The 13,439-nt window shown below is 36.7% G+C and overlaps 1 protein-coding gene across 1 annotated transcript in view; it reads left to right on the top strand.

The window, feature by feature from the left end:
- SGCZ (sarcoglycan zeta) overlaps window positions 1-13,439 on the top strand; it is a 375,824-nt gene that overhangs the window by 330,893 nt on the left and 31,492 nt on the right. Inside the window, exon 5 of the mRNA XM_007519946.2 lies at window positions 13,140-13,212. Within this exon, the coding sequence (XP_007520008.1) occupies window positions 13,140-13,212 (73 nt within the window). The remainder of the gene's footprint in view (window positions 1-13,139; window positions 13,213-13,439) is intronic.

Genomic DNA, 13,439 nt, shown 5'->3' with positions numbered 1-13,439 from the left:
CTTCTCCACACAAACACGACAGGCCAGAAGAGAATTGCAAGATATCTCTCGAGTGCTTAATGAGAAAGACATTCAACCAAGATTACTGTATCCTGGTAGACTGTCATTCAGATTAGATGGAGGAATAAAAACCTTCTCAGACAAGCAGCAGTTGAAAGAATCAACTATCACCAACCTGCCATGAAAGAAGTTCTGAAAGTTCTCCTATAAACATCAGAACCATCTGAAAATCTTCAAGAATGGCATTAAAATATCTTCGTTCTTTGATATAACTAAATGTCAGTGGCCTAAATTCACCTATTAAAAGGCACAGAGTAGGAAGGTGGATCAGGAAAAACAACCAAACAATATACTTTCTACAGGAAACCCACCTAGCTCAACAAGACAAACACGGACTCTAAGTGAAAAGATGGAAAACTATAATAAAAGCCAGTGGACCACAAAGAAGTGCAGGAATAGCTATTCTCATATTTGACATGATAGACCTTAAAATAAATAAAATTAAAAAGCATAGAGATGGAAATTCCTTAATGCTCAGAGAATCAGTCAATCAAGAGGAATTAACAATTATTAACATCCATGTACCCAATGAAAAGCTACCTAAATACAACAAACATCTACTGAAATAGCTACAGCAATATATTAACAGCAACACAGTCATAGTAGGGGACTTCTATACCCCATTCTCTCAATTGACAGATCATCCAGGCAGAAAATCAATTAAGAAATGAAGGAGATAATGAGGAAATAGATAAACTAGAAATGTTGGATATATTCAGAGTCATTCACCCCAAGAAACTGGAATAAACATTCTATTCAAGTGCACATGTGTCATTCTCAAGGATACACGTATTTTAGGCCACAAAGACAGCATCAGCAAATTCAAGAGCATTGAAATAATCCCAAGCATATTCTCAGACCACAGTGGACTTAAACTAACACTTAGCAATAGACAAAAAATTAGTAATAGTCCCAAAATATGGAAGCTCAACAGTAAACTACTTAACAACTGCTGGGTCAAAGAAGAAATAAAGGAAGAAATCAAAATGTTTCAAGACTTCAATGAAAATTAAGGTACAAGCAATCAGAATATTTGGGACACAGCTAACGCAGTACTGAGAGAGAAGATCATAGCCATACAAGCATACATTAGGAAATAAGAAAAAGCACAAATAAATAACCTGATTGCACAACTTAAAGACCTAGAAGAAGAACAAAGGAACCCTAAAGTAACCAGAAGGACAGAAAATACTAAAGTTAGGGCAGAAATCAATAACATTGAAAATAAGAAAACCGTACAAAAGATCAATGAAAGTAAATGTTGGTTTTTTGAAAGAGCAAACAAAATTGACAAACCTTTAGCCAGATTGACAAAACAAAAAAGGTTAGAAGACCCAAATAATAGGATTGTAATTGAATAAGATATTACAACAGAAACTATAGAAATTCAACATATCATGCTAGACTTCTATGAACAACTATATGCCACCAAGCTAGAGAACCTGGAAGAAATGAACGATTACCTAAATACTTAGAAACTTTCCTAGATACTTAGAAAATTAAATAAAAAGGAACTAGATAATATGAACAGGCCCATCACAGCCAATGAAATTTACAGTTATCAAAATCCTTCACAAAAATAAAAGGCCTGGACCAGATGGTTTTACAAATAAATTCTACAAAACCTTCACAGAAGAATTAATTCCTCTACTTTTAAAAGTCTTCCTGAAGAGTGAAAACACTGGAATACTCCCTTCCAGCTTCTATGAAGCCAACAGCACTCTAATACCAAAAACAGACAGGGACACAACCAACAAAGAAAACTACAAACCAATATCTCTGATGAACATAGATACTGAAATATTGAACAAAATTCTAGCCAACTGGATGTAGCAGTATATTAAAAAGATTGTTCATCATGACAAAGTGGGGTTTATCCCAGGGGTGCAAGGTTGGTTTTATATATGTAAATCAATAAACATGATCCACCAGATCAATAAAAGCAAGATCAAAAAGTACATGGTCATATCAATAGATGCAGAGAAAACCTTTGACAAAACCCAACATCCATTTATGATCAAAACGCTACAAAAATGAGAATAGATGGAAAACTCCTCAAGATAGTGGAGTTTATATTATAGCAAACCTACAGCCAACAACATCATACTCAATGTTGAAAAACTGGAAGCATTTACCCTCAGACCAGGTACTAGACAGGGCTGCCCATTATCACTGTTACTATTCAGCATAGTGTTGAAAGTTCTTACCATAGCAATCCGGAAGGAGGAAGGAATTAAAGGGATACAGATTAGAAGAGAACAAGTCTTAAGCACACATGATGCAAAGTGCAAGGACCAGCATGAGGATCTTGATTCAAGCCCCCTGTTCCCCACCTGAAGGGGAGTCGCTTCACAAGTGGTGAAGCAGGTCTTCAGGTGTCTATCTCTCCCCCTCTCTGTCTTCCCCTCCTCTCTCCATTTCTCTCTGTCCTATCCAACAACAATAGCAGTAATAATAACTACAACAATAAAAAACAAAAGGGAAAATAAATAAATACAAAAAACTTAAAAAAAAATAAAAGAAGTCAAATTCTCCCTATTTGCATTTGACATGATAGTATACATAGAAAAATCAAAAGAATCCAGCAAGAATCTTTGGAAATCATCTGGCAACACAGTAAGTTGTCAAGCTACAAAATTAACGTACAAAAGTCAATGGCATTCCTCTATGCAAACACTAAGTAAGAAGAAGATGAAATCAAGAAATCAATTCCTTTTACTATAGCAACAAAAACAGTAAAATATCTAGGAGTAAACTTAACCAAAGAAGTGAAAGACTTGTATACTGAAAATTATGAGTCACTACTCAAGGAAATTGAAAAAGACATAAAGAAGTGGACATTCCATGTTCATGGGTTGGAAGAATTAACACCATTAAAATTAATATACTACCTAGGCTATATACAAATTTAATACTATCCCCATCAAGATCCCAACCACATTTTTAGGGGAATATTGCAAATGCTACAAATGTTTATTTGGAACCAGAAAAACCTAGAATTGCTAAAACAATCTTGAGAAGAAAGAACAGAACTGGAGGCATCACACTTACAGATCTCAAATTATATTATAGGACTATTGTCATCAACTGCTTGGTACTGGTTCATGAATAGACACACTGACCAGTGGAATAGAATTGAGAGGCTAGGAGTAAGCCCCCACACCTAGGGACATCTAATTTTTGAGAAAGGTGCCCAAACTATTAAATGGGGAAAGCAGAGTCTTTTCAACAAGTAGTGTTGCAAAAATTGGATTGAAACATAAAGAAGAGTGAAACTGAACCACTATATTTTACCAAACACCAAAGTAAGTTCCAAGGACTTGGATGTTAGACCAGAAACTACCAGATATTTAGAGGAAAGTACTGGCAGAACTCTTTTCCAAATAAATTTTAAAGACATCTTCAATGAAATGAATCCAATTACAAAGAAGACTGAGGCAAGCATAAACCTATGGGACTACATCAAATTAAAAAAAAAAAAACTTCTGCACAGCAAAAGAAGCCAATATGCAAACTAAGAGACCCCTCACAGAATGGGAGATCTTTGCATGCCATACATCAGACAAGAGTTTAATAACCAAAATATATAAAGAGCTTGGCAAACTCAACAAGACAGTAAGTGACCCCATCCAAACATGGGGAGAGGACATGGACAGAATATTCACCACAGAAGAGATCCAAAAGGCTGAGAAACACATGAAAAAAATGATCCAAGTATTTGTCAGAGAAATGCAAATAAACACAACGAGACACCACTTCTGTGAGAATGTCATACATCAGAAAAGGTAGCAGCAACAAATGCTGGAGAGGTTGTGGGGTCAAAGGAACCCTTCTTCACTGCTTGTGGGAATGTAAATTGACCCAAACTCTGTGGAGAGCAGGATGGAAAACTATCAGAAGGCTAGAAATGGACCTACTCTATGATCCTGCAATTCCTCTCCTGGGGATATATACTAAGGAACCCAACACACCCATCCAAAAAGATTTGTGTATACCTATGTTCATAGCAGCACAATTTGTAATAGCAACCCAGGTCTCCAACAATAGATGAGTGGCTGAGCAAGTTGTGCTATGTATATTCAATGGAATACTACTTAGCTATAAAAAATGGTGACTTCACCATTTTCAGTGGATCTTGGATGGACATGAAAAATTCATGTTAAGTGAAAGAAGTCAGAAATTGAAGCATGAATGTGGATGATCTCACTCTCAGGAAGAAGTTGAGAAATGAGATCAGAAGAGAAAACACAAGTAGAACCTGAACTGTAGTTGGTAATTGCACCAAAGTGAAAGACTCTGGGGTGTGTTGGGGGGAGAGTACAGGTCCAAACAGGATGACAGCAGACCTACTGGGGGTTGTATTGTTATGTGGAAAATGAGAATTGTTATGTATGTACAAACTTCTGTATTTACTGTCAGATTTAAAACATTAATCCCCCAATAAAGAAAGTAAAAAAAAAAAGAAAAGGAAAAGGAAATTGACAAGGAAGTTAGAGAAAATGAGCATCTTGGTATACTTCATCTTTTTTTTTTATTATTGTTGTAGTCATTCTTGCATAGGACAGAGAGAAATAGAGGAGAGGAAGACAGAGAGGGGGAGAGAAAGAGAGACACCTACAGACCTGTTTCACTGCTTGGCTTGTGAAGTAACTCCCCTGCAGGTGGGGAGCTGGGGGCTCAAACAGGGACCCTTATAACAGTCCTTGTGCTTTGCTCCATGTGGGCTTAACCCATTGTGCTACTGTCTAACTCCCCTGCATATTGGTATTCTTCTGTAGTTTCCGACTTCACTTGAAATATGAACATAGCAAGTGGCTGGCATGAGCTCCAACAAACAACAGCTTGTGACCCGGGATTCTCTGGTTTTGGTAGGATACTGGGCCGGCAGCAGGAGGGTGAATAAGGGGTCCTAAGGGTGAGACCACTCTTGGGTTAGAAAATGGAAGCCAGGGGGAAAGAGAAAGGAAATCTTTTGATTATTTTTCTGAAGCTCACCTCCACCCACCCCCCAGGAACAAACCTCCAGGGGCAGGACAGCCTTTCCTAGCAGGTTCCCTGCTGAGCTATTTTCTTTACCAAGATTCCTGGCTCACTAGGGGTGCTTTTCCTTTTTGTTTTTCTTCTCTTTTTTTTCTAAGTGACTGGAGGGCTATTTGAGTGACAAAATACCTGACCAATCAAAGTCTCACCCCACCCCTGCCTGGGAAAGACTACCTGGAAGGGTTTTTTTGGATACTTCTTATAATTAATTGACTGTCTTTGTTCAGGCTGCCTGCAGCCAATTTGGAGCTGTCCCAGCTGCAGACTGACTTTTAGGGTTTTTTTGTTTTACGTTATTCTATTTTATTATTACTATTATTATATATATGTGTGTCTCTTTTGTCCCTCCTTCAGATTGACCAAAATTAGCTGTTGTTCTTTTCTCCATTGCTATGTGACTGGGTGTCCTATCTAGTGTGAGGAACTTATTTCTCTCTACCTCTTCTCTCCACCCTTCTTTCTCCCTCCTTCTAGCTAATTCAAAAAAAAAAAAACCTCTTTCCTTTCACTGCTCTTTTTTTTTTTTTTAAGTTCTTGTCTTCTTTTCTTCTTTTCTCCTTCTTTTGATTTCTGATACTCCTTTGTGAATTATTTTGGGGAAGAAATCTGACTCAGAGTGGACTCTGTGTGTGTGTCTCTCTTCTCTACTATTCTTTCTCCTCTATCCCTAGAATTTACAGTGGACAGTAGATTTGCATAATTGTCTATTCTTGCTTTCCCTTTTTTCCTCTGAAATTCATAGCCATACAACCACACATTTGATTACAAGAAAAAACTCAAATAAATGACCTTACTGCATACCTTAAGGACTTAGAGGAAGAGGAGCAAAGGAACCCTAAATCAACCAGAAGGATGGAAATCACTAAAATTAGAGCAGAAATAAACAACATTGAACATAAGAGAACCATACAAAAGATCAGTGAAGCCAAATGTTGGCTCTTCAAAAAATTAAACAAGATTGACAACCCCCTAGCCAGACTCACTATAAAAAGGGGGGGGGGGAGAAGACACAAATTAATAGAATTGTAAATGATAGAGGAGCTATCACAACTGACACCACAGAAATCCAGAAAATCATATGAAACGTCTATGAAGAACTATACGCCACCAAGCTAGAGAATCTGGAAGAAATGGAACAATTCCTAGAAACATATGCCCTTCCAAAACTGAACCAAGAAGAACTACAAAACCTAAATGCACCAATCACAGACAAAGAAATTGAAACAGTCATTAAGAATCTCCCCAACAACAAAAGTCCTGGAACAGATGGCTTCACAAACGAATTCTACAAAACCTCTAGGAAACAGTTAATACCTATACTTCTAAAGCTTTTCTACGAGATCAAAGAAACAGGAACACTCACTTCCACCTTTTATGAAGCCAACATCACCCTGATACCAAAACCAGATAGGGACACAACAACAAAGGAAAACTACAGACCAATATCTCTGATGAACATAGATGCCAAAATATTAAACAAGATCCTCACTAACCAGATAGTATATCAAAAAGATTGTTCATCATGACCAAGTAGGATTTATCTCAGGAATGCAAGGCTGGTTCAATATAGGTAAGTCAATCAATGTCATTTACCACTTCAATAAATGCAAAACCAAAAACCACATGATTATCTCAGTAGATGCGGAAAAAGCCTTTAACAGAATCCAACACACATTTATGTTCAAAACACTACAAAAAAAATGGGAATAGACAGGATGCTCCTCAAGATAGTGGAGTCCATCTACAGCAAACCTACAATCAATATCATACTCAATGGACAGAAGCAGAAAGCATTCCCCCTCAGATCAGGAACTAGACAGTGCTGTCCATTATCACCATTACTCTTCAACATAATATTAGAAGTTCTTGCTTTCTCAAGAAAGAGAAAGAAATAAAAGGAATACAGGTTGGAAGGGAAGAAGTCAAGCTCTCACTATTTGCAGTGATATGATAGTATACATAGAAAGACCTAAAGAATCCAGCAGAAAACTACTGGAAGTTATTAGGCAATATAGCAAGGTGTCAGGCTACAAAATCAATGTACAAAAATCAGTGGCATTTCTTCATGCAAACACTAAATCTGAAGAAGAAGACATCCAGAAATCACTCCCATTCACTGTTTCAGCAAAATCAATAAAATTCCTAGGAATAAAGCTGACCAAAGAAGTGAAAGACTTGGATACTAAAAATTATGAGTCATTCAAGGCAATAGAAAATGACACCAAAAAAAAAAATGGAAAGACGTACCATTCTCATGGATTGGAACAATAAACATCATCAAAATGAAGATTCTCCCCAGGGCCACATACAAATTTAACAAGATACCCATCAAAGTTCCACCAAGCTTCTTTAATCATTTACTACAATCATTTATCTGGATCCAGAAAACACCTAGAATTGCTAAAACCATCTTGAGAAAAAGAAACAGAAATGGAGTGATCACACTCCCAGATCTCAAACTATATTATAAGACCATCATTATCAAAACAACCTGGTACTGGAACAAAAATAGACTAGTGAACAGAATTGAAAGCCCAGAACTAAACCCCCACACATATAGACATCTGATTGTTGATAAGGGGGCCCAAAGTATTAAAGGGAGGAAGGAGGAAAACTGGGTTAAAACATGCAGAAGAATGAAACCAAAACAGCTTATCTCACCAGAAATAAAAATCAACTCCAAATGAATCAAGGACCTGGATTTCAGACCAGAAACTATCAAATACTTAGAGGAAAATATTGGTGGAACACTTTCCCACATAAACTGTTGGGTAGTATGCCAGCTACCCCCCCCCCCCCCCCCAAAGATGCTGTCTCTAATCCTGCTTAACTAAGCACTGCCATGCCTGCAGGGCATTGGTTAATCTCACTGGTTCACAATGTCTTTTTGCTCCGCCCCCTCTAGTAGTCACCCTGATTTCCACCAGTCTCTTTGCGCTCCACTCTCTCTACCTCACATCCTGTTTCCACCCTGCTTGGCGAGTATATATACAACTGCTCTTCTGTTTTAACACACTTGGAATTGCCTTCCGCCTCCGAGAGTCCCAGTCTCTCTCCTGTGAAGCTAGCCCGGCATAATGGCGCCTGAACAAGGTCTGGCATATGGCGAGTGTGAGAGAGAGAGAGTACAGGCCATAGAACAGTTGCTTTCTTCAGTGACCTGGGGGGCTGGATTTAAACCTGTGTCACACACATAGCAAAGCAACATATTATTAAAGTGAATTATTTCACTATACTACATTTGGATGTCTCTAATCTTTAGCTTCCTTATCCACAGTGGGAGGTCCCTCACACATTTTCTTTAAATACTTTGTCTAGGGTTCAAGCCCCCATTCTCCACTTGCAGGGGACATGTTTTATGAGTGGTGAAGCAGGGCTGCAGTTATATATATCTTTCTCTCATTCCATCACTAAACCTCTCTTCTCAACTCAATTTCTCTCTGCCCTATCAAGTAAATTAGAAAGAAAGAAGAAAAACAAAGGGGGGGGGGGTAGGAGTGTTCATAGTACTGGCACCCTGGTGATAATTTTTTTAAAAAAGTCACAATAGTGCAGTGTGTTAAGCGACATGGCACAAAGCGCAAGGACAGACATAAGTATCCCAGTTTGAGCCTCAGGCTCCCCACCTGCAGACGAGTCACCTCAGAAGCAGTGAAGCAGGTCTGCAGACGTCTATCTTTCTGTCCCTCTCTCTGTCTCCTCTACCTCTCTCCATTTCTCTCTGTCCTATCCAACAACAACGGCAACAAGAAAACAACAAGGGCAACAAAAGAGAAAAAATATTTAAAAGAAGAAAAAAGTCATATATCTATTTTAAAAAGTCACATATGGGGGTCGGGGGGTGGCGCAGTGGGTTTAGTGCATGTGGGCAAAGTGCAGGGACTGACAGAAGGATGCCAGTTCGAGCCTCCGGCTCCCCACCTGCAGGGGAATCGCTTCACAGGCAGTGAAGCAAGCCTGCAGGTGTCTGTCTTTCTCTCCCCCTCTCTGTCTTCCCCTCCTCTCTCCATTTCTCTCTGTCCTGTCCAACAACGAACAACATCAACAATGGCAATAATAATAACCACAACAAGGCTACAACAAGGGCAACAAAAAGGGGAAAATATGGCCTTCAGGAGCAGTGGATTCATGGTGCAGGCACCGAGCTCAGCAATAACCCTGGAGGGAAAAAAAAAAGTCATATATATCTTGTTCTTTTCCTAGATATCTCTCTAAAGAACGCACACACACACACACCTACTCCAAAAGATCTGTGTATACATACCTATGTTCATATTAATACAGTTTCTAATGATACAAACATAGGAGCAACACAGATATCAGTGACAGATAAGTGGTTAAGAAAATTGTGGTATATAAACAGAATGGAATATTACTCAGCTATTAGATGAAATATTGTCATTTTCCATATCTTGGATATGACCCATGTTATCAACAACTGTATTATAAATCATTCCTCAGTAAAATAATAAAAACAAATAAATTTATAGTGTCTAAGTTTAAGATTTCAAAATTCTTCTTGAAACTGTTTGTTGAAACTAACATCTTAGGAATAGAAATTTTATTTATTAACAAATGAACTCCTACATCCATAATACGTATATCTTCTGTGATATTCCTAAAGACTGAAAGTGATAAAGGAAATTGAGGAACATTTAATTCTTACATGTATGTGCCATTTAAGAAAAACTTATCCAAAACTATAATAATGGTGTTAATATTATTTGATATCCCTGGAGGCTGAAGTTTTGTAGGGATAATATAACTTACTTAAGGACTCACAGAGTATGCGGAAGCTGGGGTTCTTCATTGTGTATACGTAAAAAATGAGAAAACCTTTTTTTTCTCTTTTCACTAAACTTATCAATGGGTGGAGTTTCCCCATATTTTTCCCTTTAATAGATAATGAAACAGAAGGAGAGAAGGAAAGAGAAAGAGACAGAAAAGGAGAAACACTTATAGTACTGCTCCACTACTTGTGAAGCTCCCCCACTCCCACTGCAGGAAGACAAGGGGCATTTGAATTCTGCCTTATTACTACTTTTGCTTATTTGTGATATTGACTAGATGTATTATGTGATTATTTTTAAGTTGGATGTAAAAATCTCCACACCAAGATTGATCTCTAAAGTAATAATTAAAGTGAGAGCTGACAAAGAAAAAAAAAATGAGAAAACCAAGATCTTAGGATCATGTCGATAAACTGTCTAATTTATCTAAGTAGAGATTACCCATTTTTTCAAATGTAAACAATGTATTGTCTACTAATATTCAAATGTCTGAGAAAAATGAGACAATTGATGAAAACTAACATGTCAAAGCACAGAGACTTATTTTCTTTATGTCTATTACTAATCACAACTTCTGTTGCTCCAATAAAAATTATCTAAAATTAAATACAGTATCATCTATGAAACCAATGGTTAAACAAGTGTTATACATTTCACAGAATTTTCAGTTATTCTAAAATAGACTAAGTTAGTGAGCAAGAACCTAGGGATATGTATTTTTAGTTTCCTTGTATTGACTTTTCTGAAACCAAGAACTCCCCAAAGGATATGTAACTATGAATAGGTTGCTCATTAATGTATAAATAGCTTAGAGTTTAGTATTTAGAGAGTATAGCTAGCCACACCAGCCACATTAAGTTTAATTTTAATGATTTTCCTAATTTGGGGGGATTGTAGTCATTTTTCCTTACAATTACAGCAGTCAAAAATCTATAATCCCCATATCCGATAGCACACTATATAAAACAGTATTTGGTGACTACACAGTAAAGCAGAAGTGAGCATTGTATTCTCTTGAGCAGCTCCTCACAACAGTAAACAAATGTTTATTAAGTCACTGTGTTTGGATATTCAAATTAATTCATGTATAAACTATGTGTGGTTTTACCTAAAACTGTTGTCATATTTTCAAAAAACCTTTTCAAAGAATGTTCCACTCCCAGATATAAAATACCATTCAAAATATCAAAGAGAAAATGTCTTAGAGAAATATTTGAGGGGGCCAGATGGTAGTACATATGGTTCAATATGCATATTACCATTAAGAAAAACCATGATTTAAGTTGCAGTTTGGTCCCCACTGCAGGGGAGAACCTTTACAAGTGGTGAGGCAGTGCTGCAGGTGCTTTTTTTTTTTTTCCCCCTCTTTATCTCCCCTTCCCCTATCAATTTCTCTCTGCCTCTATTAAAAATAAATGAATACTCCCAGAAGGTTAAAAAATAGGAAAGCTATCAGGGGATGGGATGGGATACGGAGTTCTGGTGGTGGGAATTGTGTGGAATTGTACCGCTCGTATCCTATGGTCTTGTTAGTGTTTCAATTTTATAAATAAAAATTTTAAAAATAAAATGTTAAAAATAAATATCTGTGCAGTTAAACTGTAAACAGCATATACCTGTTTGAACCTTTTTAGGTTAAACACAATTGTATGTGTGTGTGTGTGTATGTGTGTGTGTAACCTGGTTAGCAACCAGTAAGTAAATTGTCAGCACGTGACAACGGCTTTTCACTTATAAACTGTAATAGTGCCTTCTAAATTAAACCTTTGCACCCTAGTATAGATTAAACTGTCTTATAAACTTAGAAATAGAATATCTTCATCTTCAAATGAAGATCTGCACTACTGTTTTATATACAGCTGCCAGTCATCTGGTTGGTCCTAGAACATTTCCCTGTAACCAAATTTAAAATTAAGGATTTTAAATTGGAGCTTTCATTTTCTGGTGGCACTGTTTTCATTAACTATTGAATAAATGTTTCATGTTGTTTTTCTGAGTAAGAAGAGACAGCTTCATTTTGTAAGTTTGTAATTTATATATTTCATCTACATTTTATTAAGCAAGTGTTGAAGCCATTGTTTGAGCAGGCAGAATGTCATAAACCAAATTGTATGAAAATACTGAATCAAAATAAAACAAAATCTATTCTGAAGGAAATGATTGCAATAACATGGACAGTGATAAAAATAGGTGTTATATTTTTTAAAATATTCATGATTTTTTATTTTGATAAGGAAATCATTTTATTTCATTTATATTATGAAAAAATCTCTGGAAGCCTAGAAAATAAAAGAGTCCAAAAATGGAAATTCAGATAGAGTATTATTTAGTCACCTAAGGCAAGTGTTATGTGCATAGCCTCTTGTGATAACCATGACTGGTAGTTCAAACTTAATGAAGTGAATTGAAGCAGTTCATGTTTTTAGACAGTCTTAATTCCAGAGAGATCAAAGTATAGTGTCCTGTTCTCTGCTGTTAAGTAATTGCTAACCAAAAGTTGGAAGTTCTTAGTGGAGAACATCTAACCGCCTGTTGAGATCTATAGCTTTAGGTAATTAATGATATACTACATTGTAATCCATACTCCCCTTCTACTTCTCCTCCTCTTTTCTCCCCTCCCCTCCCCTTTCATCCTCTCCTCTTCTCTCCTCTTTGCTTTTCACCTCTCTTCTCTTCATTTCCTTTTCCTTCCTTCCATCCTTTATTCTCTACTTCATGTTTCAGGGAGATGAGTTTTTATTAAAGCAAGAACGGATAGTAAAGAGAAAATTTATGCATAGACATGTATAAATCCAACCAGAAAGAGAAGGGGGGGGGGTATATGCCGAGATTCCGTCTTACTTTTATAATGGGTCCTGGGATACTCCACAGATTCATTTATGTTCTGCCTTTGTAGAAAGTCAGAATTGAGTACAGTAACCTATTCTTCCCCCCACCGATACTCTTAAAATTCACCAGGACATTAAGAAAAGGAAGGAAATGGAATTTTGCTCTTTGATTAGCGGGTAAAGATTCTTACTCAGTTTGAACTTTTAAAGATAAGATTATCTTAAAAGTTATCAGCAAGGACATTCAGATTCATCTTTCTCAAGTTTCCACAAACTTGAATTCATTTTTAGGGCTTTCTCTTTCATTTTCTGCTCTCTATGGTTACCCCATTTTTCAGAAGTATATTTGATATACAATATAGATGAAAATTACTATGTCTGCCTTTTCTTATACTAACTATTGCATTTATGTGAATCCCAGGTACAGAAGGAGCAGTATTCGGGCACTCTGTGGAGACACCTCACATCAGAGCAGAACCTTCCCAAGACCTCAGGTAAGCCCTAGGTCTTATCCTTGTCTCATAGTTTCTAGAAATTCTGTTCATTATTGACATGTAAACAAATAAAATAGAAATTATATTACACAAAAAATAAATTATATTACACATTTTTATAAAAATTAGAATACTGCCCCTGTATGCTGAATGGATAAGTCATATTTTACCAAAGACAAAATTTGGATTATTGTTCCAAACACTTATTTTTCCCCCAATAGAATGAA

This window comes from Erinaceus europaeus, chromosome 2 (genome assembly GCF_950295315.1).
Source record: "Erinaceus europaeus chromosome 2, mEriEur2.1, whole genome shotgun sequence".
Classification (NCBI taxonomy): Eukaryota; Metazoa; Chordata; class Mammalia; order Eulipotyphla; family Erinaceidae; genus Erinaceus; species Erinaceus europaeus.
The sequence above is the reverse complement of the archived record's forward strand: the minus strand, read 5'-3'. Positions and strand labels throughout refer to the sequence as shown.